Source organism: Euprymna scolopes, chromosome 41 (genome assembly GCF_053919585.1).
Source record: "Euprymna scolopes isolate OS-2025 chromosome 41, ASM5391958v1, whole genome shotgun sequence".
In the NCBI taxonomy this organism is placed as follows: Eukaryota; Metazoa; Mollusca; class Cephalopoda; order Sepiida; family Sepiolidae; genus Euprymna; species Euprymna scolopes.
In genome coordinates this window covers 26,913,881-26,938,638 of record NC_136522.1, presented here as the reverse complement: position 1 = coordinate 26,938,638, position 24,758 = coordinate 26,913,881, and the positions used below count along the sequence as shown (strand labels likewise).

The 24,758-nt window shown below is 31.1% G+C and overlaps 1 protein-coding gene across 1 annotated transcript in view; it reads left to right on the top strand.

Moving 5' to 3' along the window:
- The window catches only part of LOC145266449 (uncharacterized), a 303,389-nt gene that overhangs the window by 179,964 nt on the left and 98,667 nt on the right, over positions 1-24,758 (top strand). The window contains exons 16-20 of the mRNA XM_080122125.1: positions 3,409-3,552; positions 13,092-13,256; positions 15,750-15,914; positions 20,411-20,581; positions 24,073-24,331. Coding sequence (XP_079978251.1) covers positions 3,409-3,552; positions 13,092-13,256; positions 15,750-15,914; positions 20,411-20,581; positions 24,073-24,331 — 904 coding nt within the window. The remainder of the gene's footprint in view (positions 1-3,408; positions 3,553-13,091; positions 13,257-15,749; positions 15,915-20,410; positions 20,582-24,072; positions 24,332-24,758) is intronic.

The following is a 24,758-nucleotide window of genomic DNA, read 5'->3' as shown; positions in this document are numbered from 1 at the left end:
TGATGTACTTAAACATTTTGTGAGGATTTCCTGGTATATTACTTGTAGTGATCGGATTATTGCACTCAAGATGAGAACAATATCCAATCAATACAAGCAATCTAAACAATCAATCCTCATCTAAAAAATTAAGAACTTTGATTTCCTGGTATGTCTTTCTATTTTTTGTTTGCAATTTTTTTCACCTTATTTATTAGTTTTTTATTATTTTTATTTTTTAAATCTACTGTTCAAATTTAGTTTTTAATTTTATATATTAACACTAATACTAATCTGCTTTTCTTAGACAATAATGCCAGTAATAATTCCAATATCTTCTTGCAGACACTAATGTCAATATGTTCTTTTAGACATTAATATCAATATCTTCTTACAAACACTGGTGCCAATACATTATTTCTGGCAATAATTCCGATATATTCTTGAAAACACTAATACTAATCTGTTCTTCCAGACAATAATGCCAATATGCTTTTGTGTTCTATAAATGATAAACAAAAATACTTGGGAATCAACAGCTTATATTCATTATCCAATAATCAAGAAATAGTACCCTAATGAGTTGTGAACCACGTGGTGAAATTTGTGAAACCGAGCAAGCAGATTTATCCATATAATCTGCTCAAAATGAAAGATCTCTTACGCAGATGTATGAAAAAATAAACAATATTATTCAACGGAAATGGCAATATTTCTTTAAAAAAACAAATAGTAAACTTCACACAATCAAACTTAACCAAAGCAAATGGGGGAAAAGATAAATAGAAATAACTTTATCTCAGCTACTATGCACCTATGTAGAATGTGTTAGTTATCTAGAAAGGAAATTTCTACTTTAAAATAAGATAGTTAAAGAGAAAATTTTCACTTAAGAATTAAGTTAAAAATAAAGTTTACTTGTTCAATGAAATGACATAAGAAACTAGAAAGTTCAGACTGAAACGTGTACATTCTCTCAGCGTTTGTCTGTAAGACAGGACAGACGTTTTTTCAAGAATCCTTTCCCATACACACCCAAAGGTAAACTATAGAAATTTGCAATATTACTGTATACTGATAAAATTGTAAAGAATTTTTTAAAAATGTTAAAACGAATATGTGTCGTTGTTATTACTACAACGAAACATAACTATTACAACTGCTGCTACACAAAAGAAAGACACAGATTTACGACTTTACTAAAGAAATAGAACTCCTGACAACTACTATTACAATTGTTGCCAACAACAGAAAGAAAAGTGAAAGCGCTACAGTGACTAGTGAGGTGTCAACAATATTTCTGTTATGAAATTTACTAGTCATTTGTTGCTGTCAAAAGATTGTGATTCTATTCAACTCCCATAGGACACATATATCAAAATTGACAGTTGCTTAAACAAAAAGAAAAATCAATGTAAACGCCATACCAAACTGTAAAACACATATTAACTTAACAGTGTATAAGATGCAAATACTATAATAGAAACAAAATGAGGAAACTACTTGAAACTACTCAAATTACCAATATAATATCATGCCTTAAAGCAATAGACAGGTATTTAAAATATATAAAAGCATATTTAAAGTATGACTACAAAATAACAACGAATTTGTTTACACATAATATGTATATAACACAAGCGAGTTATCATTTAATAAATTACAAGGGTTGATATGTCGTTAAATAATGCAACTTAACAAGAAAAAATTAAAAAAAAAAATGAACGACACTCCACAACCGACCAAAAATTACAAACAGAACATTTTCAGGAACCAGAAAAAAAACCCAAAGAAAATATGCTGCAAATGTAACCTCTTTTTCGTGTATGTATCAAAATTCTTCAATTAAGTTGATTATGGAATCTTAAGAAAAAAGTTATCTTGGGATACTTCCATGTCAAATCACGCAGTGCTTGAAAAATATCCTCAGATTTTGTTGTAACTTCCACCATAGATGGACATCATAAAACTAAGAAATCATGAAATTTAATGTAACTCCAAGCGGTTGCCAATTTAGAGCATTTTCTGCTACAACAACAAGCACATCTATTTTTCCTATATTGGTGTACATGTGAAAATTTTCCAAATCTGATAAAATCACAAAGAAGGCCATAATTTGGGACAAATCTGGTACTATCTTTTTATTTTTTGGATACAAAAAATTACTTGAATGAATTGTTGGTATCATATCATGTTATAAACAGAAAATATTCAAGAAAATGTAATCAGTAAAATGTCAACTGGGAGCAATATCACGTCATTTACTCAAAACAAAAAATGCTCTGAATCAGAAACCGCTTGGAATTAAATGCAAAAATTGTCAAGATTTCTTGTTGTATATGGAAGAGGAAAAATCCCGGTAATTAGAGAAACAAAGTAAATAGGATCGAAAATAATATTTATTAAAGAAAATTGCAAGAATCGAACTCAGTGATCAAAAGTTAAAAAGAATACATATTGCTATTTAGATGCGATGCTAAGAATGTAGAGGATTGTCCGTTATATTAGAAATAACTATACAACTAGTTAAGTCAGAGGAAGAATCAGATATGTAAATTAAAGAATGGCTTTGTGTTGTCAAAAACGTGTTGGAGTCATATGTAATATGCAAAATCTATGTGAAAAACATTCACATGTTTCAGCATGTCTGACGTCACAAAGAAAGATAGATCCAATATATTCAGTTAAGTTAGGGTTCGAAATGAGTTACAGTGAGATGAGTTCAGTGCTGAGTTCAGAACAGTCAGAGTTAGCCTAAGCCCCGTTCAGAAGCGAGGCAGAGAGTGGAGAACAAAATGTAGGAACCTTACGTGGCATTAAATACCTGATCATTCCCACCATTCTCATCACCAACTGGAATAAATGTCTTCATGTTTTCGTCATCATTTCAACCGCAAAGTAATGTGTGTCTTCTATTATTATATAACGTCGCTGTGTACCCCGTTATATATTGCTTCTCCATTATGTAAACCCCTTTACACAACAGACATCGATTTGGTACCACACTATTAAATATTCTTAGTTTTTATGATGTCTATCTGAGGTGAAAGTTATAACAAAATCTTTAGATATCGGTTTAAAATCTAGATAATTAAGTATCTAGATGATTTGAAATGGAATTACCCTTTGGTCAGTTTTCCTTGAGAACTTTTCTAAGAGTCTTGAAAAATTTATTTTCTTCCTATTTTCTCAATGCTGTTTCTGAGTCTTGACTATGCTGTTTTTTTGTTATTGCTTTCAAAACTCCAACATAAAACCTTTAAGTTCTCCATGTTTTTTATAATTTGATGAATTTTTTTAGCATTTTTGTTAGCAATTGCTTTTATCTTCACAAATGATACACGACCAATGCTGGCTTGCTAAGCAAATGAAGTATATTTCTAATGAAGCATCGCAAATCGAATTGATATATGTTTTTATATTTTACAGTGTCATGTGACGCCGGATATGAAGGGCAAGAAAATTGTATACTTTGCAAAGTTGGTTACTTCAAACCAACATCTGGTGCCAACCTGTGTTCTAAATGTCCAACTCATTTCCTTGCCAACGCAGATAGAACAGTTTGCAATGTCTGTAAGTATTATTTAATTGATTTCATACTAATAAAACTGTGCAGATAATATATAGAATTATTATGATTAAATCTATGCTTAAATCTGAACAAAGGATGACACGATTTTTGGTGAATAAAAAATAAGGTCCTGATAAGATGTCATATCGCTCTTCCAACCATCATTGATTGATTAGAATTGGATATTATTTTGGAAATTATGTATATTAGATAAGTATGAACAAAACATTGAAATGTGATGAAACGATGTAAAGACACTTTCTATAAAGTTCAGACTCTGGACAAAAAGTGACCGATCGTGGTCTAAGATCCACATGATTGGTATTATCTAATTAGTGGTGGACAGTTTCTCGGAATAGCCGGAAATATTAAAATCTAAAAAAAAAAAATAATGAAAATAAACATGAGTTTTTTTTTAATTAATTGCTTACGCAGTTCGGGTCGTTAACTGTATTGTGTCAAACAACATAACACAATTCACATTTAGTGAATTAAAACTATTTTAAGAATAGTTCCTACTTGGAAGCAAGGGTAGTTGATAAAATGAGGGAAACATGATTTACATATTAAAGGTGCACAAGTTTATTAACAAAGCATGCTTGAACTAGATGAGCAAACGGCATGCTGTCGAGAATAATACTCCAGATGAACTAATGAATGCCGTGTTCAGCACATGTAATATATCAATCTTATAATTCAATCCCATAAACAATTTAAACAAGGCATATCAAAAAGAAAGTGTAAGATAACGAAATTGATTGTAATAAACCTTAAAAGGAAAACGTATGGACTTCATACAAAACAAAGCTAAAAAGTGCGATGCTTCTAAAAAATTTGTATAGAGGAGCCTGCGACCAAGGATGAGTAATTTTTCTATAACTATTTTGTACTTCTAGTAATGCTGGGGAGAACTTGAATGCCTACTAGACAATATCTTCGAGTGTCTAAGGTACAGTTGTTCAGGGGTTTTTCAGTACAACCTGGCATGAAGATACTTTTCTCTGCAAGTAAACACCGACCAAATATTCAAAATCACATTTTGTATTCGTTGCTTAAGTAAGATCTCTTCAGTATGGCTAGCCAACATTGGCTTTTACGAGGAATGGGGCACCTTCTTCCAATTGATGTTACCTCAAGTAACAGCACAAAGCTGGATACTCCACCAGAATAGATGGATTCTTGTCCTGGAATCCAGTAAATGCAAGAGACCTTAAGAAAGGTATGCTATAACATATTTGAATGATTGCCTGTGGAGAGGGAAATTATGTTCTCGAATTCTTTACTAATTCAGCGTTTGAGAGGTAAAGAACTTTAATAGAATATTCGAATATCTATGTATCTCATATAGAAATCAAGTGTTAGTTCCAAAAAGTGTGGCCTCTTGATTTCTGAGAACTTCGACTGAAGTAAAATAAAATACACACTGTTGTACATATGCAACCATGTTGTCTTATTTATGTTGCTTCTGCACTTTAGTGCCCGTTTTTCCGTGAGTCGCGCTCGGCAACGCCCGGCAACGTCCGGCGAAAAAACGGAAACGCAAGATTATAACGAGCGAGTAAAAAGAGAGACGCCAATTAGCAGACGTTAAAAACCGGGAAAAAAAAGAAATAAATAAATAAATAAAAGAAAATAGATTTCGTGGTTTAGTGGGGGATGCCCTTTTCTCTTCCCTGCAATCTCTCTCCCACAGGAGAGACGTTGCGAGTCTGTCTTTGTTTTATCGTTATTTCCATGGCAGGTGTTCGTCTGAGCTCCAATCCCTCGTCCCCCTCGCCAATCTTTCATGAGAAACACCCGTCTGGCTGAAACTACTGTCAATAAATTTCCCCACTCTTTATCTGTGCCTAAATCCAAACGTAGATTCCATAAGCAAAGCTTCTTTCTCAGAACTGCACGCCAGTGGAAATCTCTGCTGCTTACCTGTTTCCAACCTGACTACAACTTGGACGTCTTCAAGTACAACATAAACAAACTCCTGACAAACCGACCCCTAAAATAAGACACTCTATCTAAACACCCATTACTAATGATTACTACAACAATACTATCTCATTGATTACTGTACACGCAATAATCCTTATCCATGAGTGGCCTTCGGGCCTTCATAAGTTGTAAAACCTATGTAAAAAAAACAAAAAAAAACAAATCATGTGGAGAGGATGTGGAAGGAGACGAAACAACAAAATAAAAAGGAGGGTGGAACCAACCGCGATCTGCTTGACAGTTATTTTAGTGAATTTATGTGGAGACAAAAATTCGGAAAGAATCCGTTTGTCTCTATCATAAAGGATATATCATAAAGCATATATCATAAAGCATATATCATAAAGCATATATCAGAAAGTATGTATCAGAAAGCATATATCATAAAGCATATATCAGAAAGCATATATCAGAAAGCTTATGTAAGAAAGCATATATAAGAAAGAATATCATACAGCATATATTAGAAAGCATATATCAGAAAGAATATCATAAAGCATATATTATGAAGCATATATAATAAAGCATATATCATAAAGCATATATCAGAAGCATACATCAGAAAGCATATATCATAAAGCATATATCAGAAAGCTTATTCCAGAAAGCATATATAAGAAAGAATATCATAAAGCATATATCAGAAAACATATATCATAAAGCCAATGTCAGAAAGCATATATCAGAAAGAATATCATACAGCATATATCATAAAGCATATATCATAAAGCATATACCATGAAGCATATATCATAAGGCATATATCATAAAGCATATATCCGAAAGCATATATCAGAAAGCATATAGCAGAAAGCATATATCAGAAATAATATCATAAAGCATGTATCAGAAAGCATATATAATAAAGCATATATAATAAAGCATATATCATACAGCATCTATTATTATTATGTTCTCGAATTCTTTACTAATTCAGCGTTTGAGAGGTAAAGAACTTTAATAGAATATTCGAATATCTATGTATCTCATATAGAAATCAAGTGTTAGTTCCAAAAAGTGTGGCCTCTTGATTTCTGAGAACTTCGACTGAAGTAAAATAAAATACACACTGTTGTACATATGCCACCATGTTGTCTTATTTATGTTGCTTCTGCCCTTTAGTGCCCGTTTTTCCGTGAGTCGCGTTCGGCACCGTCCAGCGAAAAAACGGAAACGCAAGATTATAACGAGCGAGTAAAAAGAGAGACGCCAATTAGCAGACGTTAAAAACTGGAAAGAAAAGAAAGAAAGAAAGAAAGAAAGAAAAGAAAAGTTTTTTCACGGAAAAGGTTAAGAAAGGGTAAGCTTTCATTGTGTTTATTCAATCAAAAACAAACAAATAAACAAAAATTTAATAAATAAAAAAAAACAAAGAAAATGAATCAGTCTAGGCTGAAAATGATTTGTAAATCCACAGAAAACGTTCTTGTTTTCTGCCAGGAAAAACCAACTGCTAGTAATGGAGAAAAGATGCAAAACATGTCGGCGAAAAATGCATCATGAAGAAACGAAACGTAAACGATGGTTTCGGCTGGAGGTGCACTAATAACCACTGCAGACAATGGACGTACTTGCGCAATGGCACCTTTTTCGAGACGTCCCATCTCCTGTTACCTACGGTTATACGATTCATATATTTGTGGCCGTTCGAAATGGCAACGCACAAAAATCTACGGCGAGAGTGCGATATCGGGTCAGATCACACTCTCACTGATTGGAAAGACTTTCTGAGGGATAATTGTCAAGACTATTTCCTTAGAAATTCTCGGCAGATCGGAGGCCCATGGCACACAGTGGAAGTTTATGAATCCTTTTTCAACAAACGAAAACATTATGTCGGGAGGGTCCGTCCAACCGCTCTGGGTCTTTGGAGAATACGACTCTACTGAGATGGAGGGTTTTCTTGTCACAATCACAAACCGTAAATCAGAAAGCTTTCTTTTGTTAATAAAAAGTACATACTGCCGAGGACCACGATGGTTTCTGATTGCTGGAAAGCAGACTGCAAAGTAAGATCAGAAGGGTACGGACATCTTACGGTTAACCACAGTCTTCATTTCGTAGACCCTATAACTAGGGCTATGCTGATGACACGACCATCTATGGCAAAACATCAAAGGCCGTAAATGATAAAGTTCTCTCTAATTCTCTCTCCTCTGATCTTGAGCATGTGGTACAATGGGGGAAGAGGTGGCTGGTCACTTTTAATTCATCCAAAACCAAGCTTCTATCTTTACATCATCAACGCTCTGATCCCCATCTGGCATCAATTGAAATGGATGGCTCTCGTCTTGGGGAGGCTCAATGTTTTGACAAGCTTCTGGGTTTGACCTTTACTCCTGATCTGATATTGAACACGTACATCAAATCTGTTGCCAGGGACGCTGGGAAGATGGTGGGATCTTTCTACCGCTCCAGAAGATATCTCACTACTGATGCAATTCTCTATCTGTATAAAAGCCAAATACGTCCAAGGATGGAGTACTGCTGCCACATCTGGACAGGAGTTGCTAAAAACAGCCTATCCTGCCTTGACAGAGTTCAAAATAGATTTCGTGGTTACGTGGGGGATTCCCTTTTCTCTTCCCTGCAACCTCTCTCCCACAGAAGATACGTTGCGAGCCTGTTTTTGTTTTATCGTTATTTCCATGGCAGGTGCTCGTCTGAGCTCCAATCCCTTGTCCCACCTCGCCAATCTTTCATGAGAAACACCCGTCTGGCTGAAACTACTGTCAATAAATTTCCCCACACTTTATCTCTACCTAAATCCAAACGTAGATTCCATAAGCAAAGCTTCTTTCTCAGAACTGCACGCCAGTGGAAATCTCTGCTACTTGCCTGTTTCCAACCTGACTACAACTTGGACGTCTTCAAGTACAACATAAACAAACTCCTGACAAACCGACCCCTTAAATAAGACACTCTATCTAAACACCCATTACTAATGATTACTGCAATACTATCCCATTGATTACTGTACACGCAATAATCCTTATCCCTGAGTGGCCTTCGGGCCTTCATAAGTTGTAAAACCTATGTAAAATAAACAAAAAAAACAAATCATGTGGAGAGGATGTGGAAGGAGACGAAACAACAAAATAAAAAGGAGGGTGGAACCAACCGCGATCTGCTTGACAGTTATTTTAGTGAATTTATGTGGAGACAAAAATTCGGAAAGAATCCGTTTGTCTCTATCATAAAGGATATATAATAAAGCATATATCATAAAGCATATATCAGAAAGACAATATCATAAAGCATATATTAGAGAGCATATATCATATGTCAGTAAGCATATATCGTACAGCATATGTCATGAAGAATATACAAGAAATCATATATCTTAAAGCATATATCAGAAAGAATATATCAGAAAGCATGTATCAGAAAGCATATATTATGAAGCATATATCATAAAGCGTATATCAGAAAGCATATAAAATAAAGCATATATCAGAAAGCATATATCAGAAAGACTATATCATAAAGTATATATCAGAAAGCATATGTCAGAAAGCATATATAAGAAAGAATATCATAAAGCATATATCAGAAAAATATATCATAAAGCATATGTCAGAAAGCATATATCAGAAAGAATATCATACAGCATATATCATAAAGCATATAGCATGAAGCATATATCATAAAGCTTATACCATAAAGCATATATCATACAGCATATATTAGAAAGCATATATCAGAAAGAATATCATAAAGCATATACCATAAGGCACATATCATAAAGCATATATCCGAAAGCATATATCAGAAAGCATATAGCAGAAAGCATATATACGAAAGCATGTATCAGAAAGAATATCATACAGCATATATCATAAAGCATATATCATAAAGCATGTATCATAAAGCATATATCATGAAGCATATATTATAAAGCATATATCAAAAAGCATCTATCAGAAATCATATATAATAAAGAATATAATAAAGCATGTATCATAAAGTTTATATCAGAAAGAATATATCATAAAGCATATATCAGAAAGAATATATCAGAAATATATATCAGAAAGAATATCATAAAGCATATATCATAATGCATATATCCTAAAGCATATATCATACAGCAAATATAATAAAGCATATATCATAAAGTATATATCATACAGCATGTATCAGAAAGCATATATTAGAAAGCATATATAAGAAATCATATATCAGAAAGCATATATCATAAAATATATATCACGAAGCATATATCATAAAGCATATACCAGACAGCATATATAATGAAGTACATATCATAAAGCATATATAATAAAGCATGTATCATAAAGCATATATCATAAAGCATATATCAGAAAGCATATATCAGAAAGCATATATCAGAAAGAATATATCATAAAGCATCTATAATAAAGCATATATATCATAAAGCATGTACCATAAAACATATATCAGAAAGCATATATCAAAATGAATATATCAGAAAGCATATATCAGAAAGCCTGTATGATAAAGCATGTATCAGAAAGCATATATTATAAAGCATATATTATAAAGCATATATCATAAAGCATATATCATAAAGCATATGTTAGAAAGCATATATCATAAAGCATATATCAGAATGCATATATCATAAAGCATATATTAGAAACTATATATCAGAAAGAATATATAAGAAAGCATATATCATAAAGCATATATCAGAAAGCATATGTCAGTAAGCATATATCATAAAGAATATGTCAGTAAGCATATATCGTACAGCATATGTCATGAAGAATATACACGAAATCATATATCTTAACGCATATATCAGAAAGAATATATTATGAAGCATATATCAGAAAGCATATGTCATAAAACATATATCAGAAAGAATATGTACGTAAGCATATATCAGAAAGCATATATCAGAAAGAATATATTAAAAAGTATATGTCAGAGAGCATATCTCATGAAGCATATATCAGAAAGTATATATCATAAAGACTATATAACAGAAAGCAGATCACATAAAGCATATATCATGAAGCATGTATAAGAAAGAATTTATCAGAAAGCATATATAAGAAAGCATATATCATAAAGCATATATAAGAAAGCATATATCATAAAGCATATATTATAAAGCATATATCATTAAGCATATATCAGAAATCATACGTCAGAAAGCATGTATCATAAAGCATATATTAGAAAGCATGTATAATAAAGCATATATTAGAAAGCATATGTCAGAAAGCACATATCATAAATCATATGTCAGAAAGCATAAATCGACCAGCATATGTAAAAAAGCATATATCAGAAAGAATGTATCATAAAGCATATGCCATAAAGAATATATCAGAAAGCATATATCATAAAGCATATATGAGAAAACATATATCATAAAGCATATATCATAAAACATATATCATTAAGCATATATCATAAAGCGTATTTCAGAAAGCATATATCATGAAGCATATATAATAAAGCATATATTAGAAAGAATATATCAGAAAGCATATATTATAAAGAATATCATAAAGCATATATTATAAAGCATATATCAGGAGCATATATAATAAGGCATATATCATAAGGCATATGTCAGAAAGCATATATCATAAAGCTTATATAAGAAAGCATATATCAGAAAGCATATATCAGAAAGCATATATTAGAAAGCATAAATCAGATAGAATATATGAGAAAGCATATAGCAGAAAGCATATATCATAAAGCATATGTCAGAAAGCATATATCATAAAGCATATATTATAAAGCATATATCAGAAAATATAAGTCATAAAGCATATATCAGAAAGCATATGTCATGAAGAATATATCAGAAAGCATGTACCATAAAGCATATATCATAAAGCATATATCAGAAAGTATATATCACAAAGCATATATTAGAAAGCATATATCAGAAAGAATATCATAAAGCATATATCATAAAGCATATCTCATAAAGCATATATCATAAAGCATATACCAGAAAGCATACATCATAAAGCATATATCATATAGCATATATAAGAAAAATATATATTACAGCATATATCACAGAGACTATATAAAAGCATGTATCAGAAAACATATATCATAAAGCATATATCAGAAAGGATATATAAGAAAGCATATATCAGAAAGAATATATCAGAAAGCTCATATCATAAAGCATATATCATAAAGCATATATCATAAAGCATATATCAGAATGAATATATCAGAAAGCATATATCAGAAAGCATATATGATAAAGCACGTATAAGAAAGCGTATAATTTAAAGCATATATTATAAAGCATATATCATAAAGCATATATCATAAAGCATATGTCAGAAAGCATAGTTAGAAATAATATATCATGAAGCATATATCAGAAATAATATATCAGAAAACATATATTGAAAGCATATATCAGGAAGAATATATTAGAAAGCATATATCATAAAGCATATATCAGAAAGCATATATCATAAAGCATATATAAGAAAGCATATATCATAAAGCATATATAAGAAAGCATATATCAGAAAGCATACATCATAAAGCATATATCAAAATATATGCTACAGATTATATGCTTTCTGATATATTCTTTCTGATATATGCTTTCTGATATATTGTTCATGATATATGCGTCGTGATATATGCTTTATGATATATGCTTTATGATATCTGCTTTCTGATATATGCTTTATGATATATCCTTTCTGATATGTGCTCTCTAATATATGCTGTATGATATATGCCTTCTGACATAAGCTTTATGATATATGCCTTATGATATATGCTTTCTGAAATATGCTGTGTGTGTGTGTGTGTGTGTGTGTGTGTGTGTGTGTGTGTGTGTGTGTGTGTGTGTGTGTGTGGAGAGAGAGAGAGAGAGATGTTAACGTATATAATGATATCTGTAAAAAATGTAATGATAATATCTATATAATTATAAAACTCAGATCAGCTTGCTTTCTTGGCCGTTTAAATCGTCTGTCCGGTTTCTGACTTCCGGTTTCAAAAAATTCGTCTACTTACCTATTTAATGGCTGCCCTGTCTTAAGTCCGATATTAAAAGCCACTACTGCTATTCAAAGCATACACATGGTCAACAATATTTTTTGTTTTAACTTATTTTAACGTGTTTTCCTTACGAATAAATATATTAATAATTTAACACCATTGATTTAAAAAAACTGATTAAAAGATAGCAATACAATATATAACTATAATCATATGTATAACCATCTTTACTACTTTTAGTAGCCTTCGAGTGGATTCTGGCGGTTGATTATTTTCAGGCCTTACTTTAAAAATATTTTCTCTTCAAGCAGGGGAGAGGTAGAAACTTGGTTTCAGTAGTACTTTTAGTAGGGCGTCCTTAATTTTAATTAGTGCTTGCAGCAGTGTTCTGGGGGCTTCTTCAGTTTTATTTTTTCACTCATCACTTAAAAAAAAGAAGTTTTCTCAAGACAATAAAATACTATATAATCTCCAAATCACTTTTTATTTTGAACATTTTTCATATTACCCTATAAGGGCTAACGGGTAGACTAGTATGTAATAAAAACTCTAAACTTTTCATTTGCAGTGAATTGTCAAGCCGGCTATTACAACGCAAGTGCATCTTCATGTCTCCCTTGTGAAAAAGGAAAATACAAGGATTCAGTGGGGAATACTAACTGTATAAGTTGCCCAAATTCAGCCTACACAACAACTTCAACAGGCAGTATAAGTGCTAATAATTGTACGGAAGGTAAGGATAACCAATTAGATTATTTTGTGTTATTATTTCTTTCAATTGTTTGAATAATTGAATTTCTATTTGTTTGAAGTTACCTCCCCTTGTCTTGATAATTATTGATCGTTTTGTAATATCTTCAGTCTCGAAGAGAAACATACATTTCAATAAAGGTTATTAAAGAAAATATTAGTCTAGCAAACTTAAGACAGACACTTTCTTAAGTTGTGCTAATTATACCATTTTCAAATATTCAGTTAAATAAACGGTTCAGTTCAAAATTCTCTATGGCAGGGATGTAGGTTCTTTAATCTTTTAAAATCTAACAAAGGGAAGTAGAAAGTGTGCCTTAGGTTTGCCTTTGGTTGCCTCGTAACTCTTTCCTTATATTGTCCTAAAGATCAATAAATTAATATATTTAAAAAGTGCGGGAATCTATTTTAAACAAATATTTAAATACTTATTTCGTATGTATATTTTTGTATTTGTAACCTGTTATATTGCTAATAGATTTTTTCTGAGTTATTTTGTGTTTTCGTATTTTTAGTTTTTATATTTGTATCGTATATGTCCATTTATATTCCCTTTTTATCTTGCATTATTTTTTTTTATTTTTTATCTTGAATTATTTTTTTTATTTTATTTTTTATCTTGCATAATTTTTTTATCTTGCATTATTTTTTTTATTTTTTTTCTTGCATAATTTTTTTTTATTTTTTATCTTGAAGTATTTTTTTATCTTGCATTATTTTTTTATTTTTTATCTTGAATTACTTTTTTATCTTGCATAATTTTTTTTTATTTTTTATCGTGAATTATTTTTTATCTTGCATTATTTTTTTTATTTTCTTTTTTATCTTGCATTATTTTTTTATTTTCTTTTTTATCTTGCATTATTTTTTTATCTTGCATTATTTTTTTTTTATTTTTTTTTATCTTGCATTATTTCTTATTTTCTTTTTATCTTGCATTATTTTTTATTTTCTTTTTTATGTTGCATTATTTTTTTATTTTTTATCTTGCATTATTGCATTATTTTTTATCTTGCATTATTTTTTATCTTGCATTATTTTTATTTTATTTTTTATCTTGCATTATTTTTTTATCTTGCATTATTTTTTATCTTGCATTATTTTTTTATCTTGCATTATTTTTTTATCTTGCATTATTTTTTATCTTGCATTATTTTTTTATCTTGCATTATTTTTTATTTTATTTTTTATCTTGCATTATTTTTTATTTTATTTTTTATCTCGCATTATTTTTTATTTTATTTTTTATCTTGCATTATTTTTTTATTTTATTTTTTTATCTTGCATTAAACAAATAAATAAAAATGGTAAATAAAATGGAGAATTAACGTCTTAGAGTTAATATGAAGAATACAAAGTTTCTAATTTTAAGTATTAGTTTCACCTTCTACAAAATGTTGGCTCGCAGAGATATAAGTGTAAACTCATTCGAATGCCACGAAAGCAAATTATTTTTTTTTTACACAGTGATCACCACTTATCAAGGCCCGGAAACCACTCAGGGATAAGGGTTATTGCAAGTACATTACGTTAGTGTGGAGATTTGATGAAGTGTTTACTTAAGGGGGCGGTTCATTAGGAATTTGTTAACATTGGACTTGAACACATCCAAGTTGTAGTCCGGTGGGAAGCAGGCAGACGGAACATATATTGGTTCAGATATGACAAAATCACATTGACACCCCAGTTCTTATTAGACTGCCAAAGTTAAGCAACGTTGAGACCGGCCAGTACCAGATGGTATTGTATGTAAATCGGACGATGACACTTCTGGCAGCTCCTGCCTCCCACCTGATCACAAACTGTCTCGACATTGTATTGTCACTGAATCAGACTTGTTTGGATGAGAGAGTGAGGCTAGCTATGTAAAAATCAGTTTCACTTTAAATAAACTCCCAGCATGTCATCCATCATCCATGGGGCGAACTCTCGTTTTGTGGTTTTACTTAGAGGTGGTTAATTAGCCGGTATCATATTTCTCACAGATGTTAAGCCGTTGCCCACTAAATCGATGATCAAACTGTGTCACATATGGATGTAGATTGCGCCCCACATGAGGATGTTGAATCCTGGCAATCGTTGTGAATGAACTATCTCTGCTTGCTGTTGTGTTGCTTGAAGAAAGTTTGAGAAGTCACTATCAATATTTATATTCAGGCACATTTCTTTCAAGATTTGAGATAACATCTGTCAACCTGTGGTCACTCTGCTATCTTGCAATTAATTGACTCCAAACACGCCTTACCATCAATGGGTCAGTGTTATGAAAAGAAAAACTCTCTAAGTTAAATTTCCTGTCTTCAGTAATAAATAAACACATTTTTGTCCATATCTATGTCGCAGCTACTAATCCAAGCCATTCACAATCCAGAATATCAAAGCAATCCATATCTAGATAGATATAAACATTAAGATGGATTTTTCATTCTTTTTTTGCTATTTTCAATTTCAAATTTCATTTGTTTATTTGTTCTAGTGAACTGTCCACCTGGCTATAAATTTGATAATTCTAAGAGTGCATGCATAGTCTGCCCTAAGGGAACCTACCAAGCAAACAGGGGGGATTATCCATGCATCGCTTGTACAGGAATCTTTACAACATTTGGAACTGCTTCTACCAGTAAAACTGACTGCCTTATACGTAAGTATAGAAACTCCACAATTTATTTTAATTTTTATTTCAATTCTAATAAGCATGCTCCATGGAAATTATACAGTTTATTAAAAACATGTAGTAAAGCGATAATGATGTACCCTATGAATTATTTGAATCCGGTGATTCGAATGGAAGTAAGAGAACTAGTAACTGACAGAGATATATCTTTTCCAACTTCCTCTATGATATTAACATATATCATAGCAGGAGAAACTGGCGATCGGATTAAATATAAAAATCGATAAATCTGAATGAAAATATTTTTTTGTTTTTAAAAAATGAAATTGGTGTCATATGTTCTTTCCCTATTCGAACAAGCAAAAATCGTCAACTTAGATAAACGCTAGTTAACTGCCTTTTAGTTATTATTCCACCGACAGTATTTTAAAGGGGCTTGAACATTATAGTTAAACAATAATTATTCTTTATATCTACAGACATTAGTGTTTCCTGCTTACGCAATCATACGTGTAGGGGTGATAATTCCTGCCGGTTATGAGATTCGAACCCAGTCACGAAGCCACCTTTTGATTCATTTGCTAAGTCTTTACCCTAGACAAGCAATTGTCACGAGAATGAATGAATATTGAATGGAATTATTAAAAACCGAATTCAAGTATGAAAAATATTTCATTGATATTCATAAGTTTATAGCCAAGATTAAAAGTTAAGAACACATATTAAATAATTTTTACCTATTTTTTATTACAAAATATACAAGTTTAGAGTGTTCCAACGAGTGAAGTCGTGAACATTGCATAAACATTTTTAAGTTATTATTCTGCAGACAGTACCCACGCTTAAGCATTCTTACATGCGCTTGATAATTAAAATTATTACAAAATATTCAAGTTTATGATGATGATTGATATCGAGTAAGAAATAAGTGAAACATAATAAAAAACCAAAACAATTGTCCGGTGCGAGATTAAAAACCACGGTGGCACAAAATATTGATACTAAAGGCAAACGATTTAATCACATGACCATCAATCAAACAAAAATATATTTGTCTTTTCAACTTACTTTAATTAGTTTTGCGTAGGGATTTTTTAAAATCCCTCTGCATATATCTAAAATAGATCCAATGTTTACAATAAATAAGGAAAAATAAATATCAAATTTGAAAAATCTTATTAAAATAAAAATATAATAGTAAACATTTATAAAATATTTTTAATTATTTTAATAAAGAAACGGAGATAAATATTCAATTTTTAAACTAAACAATACGTCAAATATGTAGAATAGTTTAATGCGAAATGTATAAATGTATAAATGCTTATCATAAGATATGGCTCAGTTGGCTAAAATGAAATGCTAAAAATGTTGGAACATTTGTTTCTAATATTAGTTTTACAAATTTTAACTTGAAAAATGCAAAAACTCCTGACATTAATAAGGGCATTGGATTGAAACAGAATGGGTCGAAAACGTCCATTATGCGTACAGGACATGCATTAAGATTTTTAATTTTGCACACCAAAAAGATAAGAAAATCGAAAAAAATAAAAAAGAAGTTTTCTGTTTTCTTTAATAAAGTTTGTTTAAGTGAAAAAAATGCTGCCTAAATACACACAATATATGTAGTACTATTTTACGCACCACTTAAATCTGATGAGAAGATATAATATTTTATTTATTGATCTTCAGTATTTACTTCAACAGTGTTCAATATGTGCTAGGTAGTAAGTTATGAAATATATATATGGCAATTAAGCTACACAGAATTTTCAGCGTTTAATGCATGGAATTGATGCTACGCATTTATATATATATATATATATATATATATATATATATATTTTGTGTACAGAAAGTTGTTAGTTGAGACAGGTCATTGGTACCGTCGGTTTCAAGCCCGATAATAAGGCCCGTTTAAGGTATCCTTATCGAGCTCTCTTCAGCCAATATTCGTCTATCTTATTGATAATATTGGCTGAAGAGAGCTCGATAAGGATACCTTAAACGGGCCTTATTATCGGGCTTGAAACCGACGGTACCAATGACCTGTCTCAACTAACAACTTTCTGTACACAAAATATAAGTACGCTCTTAAAATTTGGATTTTCCTTTTAATTGAGCACTCTGCTGGAATTCTTTTTCCAAAAAAACTAATCATATATATATATATATATATATATATATATATATATATATATATATATATATACGTGTGGTATTAAGTTTGCTAGCTAACCAACAAGATTCGTTTTTATTCTTGCCTCTGTTTTCACCTGTCAATAACCAGATTTTTATCAGACAAAGATTAGTTTGCCTGTATTTCACCTTCCTTTATTCTTTGTGTGTTTTCATATCTTTATATATATATATATATATATATATATATATATATATATATATATATATACATATATATATATGTATATATATGTATATATATACACACATATATATGTATATATATATATATGATACATACATACACATACAGACGTTTAATCTTATATATATACATACATATATATAATCCTATATATATAATAATCTTGTAAGTGTGTGTGTAAAATTTTCGGTATGCTGTTAATTAAATTATTTAAGCCGTTTTTGTTCTTTTATATAAAGTACACGTCTTTATCACAATAGCTCTGTCCTTTCCATTGGAATATATTGGATTGAATGGAGTCCCACAAATTGTTTTAACCTTTGAAACGTGAAAAGTTCATTTGAACAGATTATTTGGACAACTGTTTCTTATCTTGGTTCTTAAACGATTTTTTAAAAGCAAATATATATATATATATATATATATATATATATATATATATATATATATATATATATATAAAGGTTTGTGTTTACTATAACCAAAATTTCGAGTAAACAATAATAATAAATAAATTTGTTTACGCAAATTTTACACAATATTTATGTAGAATATCTGCATGAATGTAATTACAAGTCATAGTTAACTAATGATGACCATCCTATAAGAAAACTGAAAAAAAAACTAATAGGGAATTAATTAAAATGAATGTTTAAAAAATATGCAAATTAGCTAGATCTTTTGTAGATGAACGCAATTCTAGGACTCATATATAATAAAGTTGTATATTTTTTTAAATAAATAGAAAAAATGGATTTTAATATGAATATCAATGCACACACACACACATAAATGCATAGGAGTATGAATTTGTTTCGGTTTGTGTACGAGATAACGTGAAATCATAGACATGAAATGTGGTGTCCGATCTGTCGAGTAGTCGGATAAAAAAAGTCTCATTTTTGTGTATGATTTCGGTTATTGAATCTACACTTCTCATTTTGGATATTATTCTTACAACTTCTCGGCTCTTATAATATAATCTGTAATGGTTTCGGCTTCCGGAGAGAGGTCAGTTCAGTATATAAAGAAATAATTTGGGGGTTTCCTTTCGATAAATAATGCTCTCTCAATATGTTTCATGCTTTGCAGCCATCGTTCATGGTTTCTCTCATTACCAGTGATAGACTTTGGTCATCTAAGCACAGTATTAATTCCGCAAAGACAGTTGCGTTCTTTTAAATGAAGTCGGGGTCGTTTCTGTTTTCAGGTTGTGTTTGTAGTACTTTGTTTAGCTTTTGAATTCGTAGATATCTTAAAAATTTCACTTGCCACAATTAGAATTTTGATTCGGATTCATCGAAATAAAGGTATGCTGGGCCCATAACATCTAGAAGTGTAGGCCATGTTTAGTTTCAGACAGTTTCCGATAGTTAGTTGTTCTACACAAGTCCTGGAGGTGACTGGTTCTCAGTAGGCAGAACATGAATTAATTCGATTCGTCAGTTCCTAGCAGCATCGTTTATAAACAGAATCTCGCGACTGTGCGGGATCATACCCCATTATAGTGCAAACATATTGCAAGATGTAACCTCCGCGGTTCAAGTGGATGAAATAATGGGTTCAGTTCGAAATTCCATTTTTTAAAGTGGAGAATCACATGGACCCATGGTGTAACGGATAATAGTATTATATATCAATCAGTTCCAAATAAAAGTCTTTTGGAGGTTGAATGCTCAATCCCTACTATAAGCGATAAAAACAAAGAACGAAATCAAAATTACTTAACACTTCTACCCGGTCATTGCTGATGGAACGAGAACAAGCTATATCTATGGATTAAATAAAGGATTCAGTTTGAAATTCTATATAAGTTCTCTCAATTTCGACATAAAAATTCACAAATATGAAAAATTGCATTGGAAGTTACATCGGCAGAAACGTTGTGAAAATAACGACCAAGATGAGAATAGTAATCCAAATTATGCAAAAAAAAATTATCAATCATTACCTATAAAATTTGGAAACGGATCATTTACTTTGAGTGGGTTCCTTGGTAAAAACCTATAATGTTAATGAGGCCCCAAAATTCTTATGTGCCCAGGAAAATATCGCTGTCCGACACATTTTTATATTGCTAACTTAATTCTATTGTAATTTATAAAGTTTATTTTATTTCTCTCCTTTTTTTTAGCAAATTGTCCGGCTGGTAAAGAGCCATCAGCAGACTATCTTTCGTGTAAAGACTGCAATATTGGTTATTACAAAACTGAAACGAACAGCATTATATGCATCAAATGTCCAGTTAATAGAACGACCTTGGAAACAGGATCAACAGATGTATCTCAGTGTTCAAAGGAAACAGGTTAGTAGATTAATATGGTTGTACCAAATATTGTTTACGTGAATCAAGTGTAACTTTTAATGGGGAATTTAATGGGGTGCATACAAATGTCAAAACAGAAGTCTCAAATTTTCGAATTAAAACCACAATAGAATTGCATAAGATAAATCTATATTTGATTCCATCTAGCTACTTTGTCTTTTTTTAAGCGCGTTCTTTTTAAAAACCAAAATATCTTTCGCTTTAGTTTCTTTCAAAAATATTTATTCCAGTCATGAAAGTCTCCACATATAACATTAATAAAAAATATCTAGATTAGTCTATTATTTTTGCTATCATATAAAGAGTTACATATATTTTCACAAAAAACATTAAACTGTTTATTTTTTTAAATTAGTTGTATACCATAATACTAGGTAAAATATTTGTCATTCTAACATCTACATCTATAATCATGCTGACACGAGTAATAAAAAAGCTATTGATAAGAAAGGCTTTACTTTTAGAACGAATACAATAACAATGTAAATTACACCAGACTATGATAATTCTAAAAATTTGAACAAATATCAAGGAAGGAAGGAGCTATACAATCCCTCTGTTTTCTCTCTCTCTCTCTCTCTCTTTCTCTCTTCAAGATTATGCGGGCTTCTTCAAGAGGGATGGTCATTGACCATCCCTCTTGAAGAAGCCCGCATAAATCGGGCGAAACGTTGAGTATCCAGGTCCTTCCACCTCCATTTTATTTCATATCGTCGGATTTAATCCAGCTCAACAATCATATATGTATATATATAACTACTTAGTTTAGTCGCATAAATTAATATACGAAAGTATAAATTTGTGCGTAAACTTAAAGTATTTACTTCAAAAGTGCTCGATACGTATGTAGAGCTAGGTAGTAAGTTATAAAATATATATGGCGATTAAGCTACACAGAATATTCCGCGTTTCATCCACGCTAGGATTCCTCAGGCTTAATATATATATATATATATATATATATATATATATATATATATATATATATATATATATATATATATATATATATTCAGTAAACAGACAATGGCCACGCGTCGAACGCCCACACACGCTAGAACGAAATAAATCAAGCGAGGTCAACTTTCGCCGGAAAACGAATCAACGAGTACTGATCACGAATCTATCTAATCCATAATTATCGTGCATCTTATGTTCGATGCATATTTTTTTACTAATGCGATACGCAATTCCGGCATATATCCTAATTTGCATTCTAGTTGTGTATGCATCATTATAACACGGGAGTGATTGTCTTGAGCGTACTGTAACAATTTGCTTTGAAGTATTGATGCGTTTTGCTTTGTTTTATTGACATATATACATGTTTTAAATTATTTATTCAGTGTGTTGTATATAACACATTTTAAATAGAAGTAAATATATCAATTTGGGGGTAAATGCTAAAAATTGCGGCTAGCGCAGAACGCGAAAAAATTTCTGTATAAAAAATGGTTATATGTTGTTTTGTTTTTGCTAAATATTAATAAATGATATATGATTTCTAGTAAAAATCCTGTTAGTATTACGCATGTAATTTGAGAAAAATGCGCTTGAAATGTGTCAATGTTGTGCTGATTAAACGAAATTACACGACATCAGATCAAATTCAATCGCCATCTTGTTTTGATTTCATATACCATACATTTTGGCGTCTAAGACAACCGTCAGATAAGACGAGGTACAAAATTGGAGCAAATTTTAATAAATTTATCATATATCGGTTGTATAAGACAACTGCTAAATAACGAATCCATGTTTGTTTGGTCTAGTCTAGAGATTGCAACACCTGATATCTTATGAAATATTGATTTTTAAAGATGATTTTTTAACTTTAAAGGTCGTCTTATGCACCTAAATATACGGTAGTTTTTTTTAAATTTCAAAACTGTACAAGATTTTAAGGAATTTCGATAATAGTGCAGTTGTGGTAAAATAAACATGTCATTTTTATAAATGTTAGTTTATTTTGACGAATGGAAACTCGAGGAGAATCTGTTAAAATTTACTAAGCCTTAGCTAGTATGGCACAGGGTTAGCACATGTTGATTAGTATGGTTTTAATGGTTTTCGTTCAACTGTTGATCTTTTAGCTGATGTAACTGAACAGATCTGTCAATTCATTATTCTCATGTATAACTCTGATTTTGGGAAGAAATCGACCATGAAACTTTTGGGTTTTTCTCATCAAATCTTTCTTGGAGTTTATGTAATAGATCCATTGTGCTTTCTGCTTCTTGTAAAATAAGTTTTCTTTATTGCTTTTGTAGGGAAACGTGCGACTTACCTAATTAGCACGTGTGCATAATTCAATGGGTCGGTCGTGGAATGAAATGAATGAAGAAGAAAAGAAATAAGTTGAATTAGCAGAAGTACGTTGGGAGTTGAGAGAAGGTGCGTTACGTGTACAGAAGTTGGAAGTTTGGACAAAAGTGTTAACCTTACCCAGGAAATTATTGGTGTGACGGGCGGAAGAAATAAAACTCAAGTTATTGAATTATAGCTTTAAACATTTTCTCCAAACTGAAGCCATTCTCTATCTCTTCTATCAGACCATGTATGGTGTATTGTTCTCCTATTTGGATTGGTGAATCTGTCTCATATGATGATTCTTGATAAAGTGCAGAAACATTTGATTTGATCCCATCGTTTCTTCTTCACTGCATCCTCACTCTCTTACAGACGTGATATTGCTAGTCTCAGTCTTTTCTATTAATACTATTATGCGCATGTGTTCTTCAGAATTGACTAATGTATTCCATCAACTCACTGTCTTGATACCCAGTGAACTGATACCTTATTACAGATTCACATTCCAGTAGCTTCTTTGCAAAGACTGCTGACTTGTGGACCTCTTTTTCTGATGACTATTTTTCTTGCAACCTATAGTCTTAGTTTTTTCATCCCTAACCCGACGGTTCACTCTGTTGTCCCAACGATTTTGTTAACTTTGTTAGTACAAGCCAAGCTGACACAAGTTCATCATATGAGAGTACTTTGAAAGAATGATTTTCCAAAAATTAATGAATTAAAGCCATTATATTTAAGTACTGTGTAAGAAATATTTCCCTGAAGTAATTTTCGTTAGTACAATTATGACTTCTATTAAATAGCGGACAGTTGTCCGTGTTTGTATGTTTGTATGTCCTGCTAAAAAAAAAAACAACTAAAAAACAAGCATCCACAAAGTTGGTATTTTATTGATTAGTGTTGCCCCAGATAAATACCTAAAATTTAGATTTTTTTTATTTTCCGAGAGTCCACTTGGTCGAGTTTCGTGTTATGTACTAAATATAAAATACCGACTAATTCCACAAGAAATCTCTTGTGTAAAAGCTAGTGAGGAAACAACCATTATTTTACAAAGGTTTTGATGAGTTTTATTATATAATAAAAGTGTTATACACATATATATATATATTGTATATGTACATTTTGTTTGTAAACGAATTTAAATGCTTATTTTTCAGAAACAAACGCCAACACGCTAAATACTGTCGACATTGTTATCAACCTTAAATACTCATTACCGGACTGTGAAAGCAAGAAAGCCTTTTATGAAGAACAAATAAAGACAATGATAAAAAAGAGGATAGAAGAAATGTCAACGTCTTGGAATCTCTGTACTACAGATTGCGAAATTTCAGTTAATATAAATTGTGCAACGTCTGACAGGAAGAAACGATCAACCACGAATGGTGATGCAGCAATTCGCATTTTGAACGTAAAGTACGAAAAATTGATTTGATTAAATTTTCTTTTTTCAAACGCATTTAAAGAGGCAATTCTGCCGTAAATGGATATCAAATTCTAAAAAAGACATTAGAATGTATATTCATTGCCAAAAGTAGTGTTAAAACTATCATTTATGGGGTCACTAGTACTAGAAGGACTTAATAGCAACACGGGCCAGATTTATCTCCCCTTAATACTTTTGATTGTATCAAGATCAAGAGTTATTCGTCTTTAGTTTAAACTGTAACCCAACCTGACCTTAAATGTACCACTTGGACACTAACCCCAAGTCCCAGTGGCTACACTTTTAACTCTGTCTAGTGCTGAACTCTTCAAGAGTGACCAGACTTTCACTGGTCACTGAAAACTATCGCTCAGATGCTCGGAACGCACAAAACGTGCACGATTCTGTCTGTGTGGC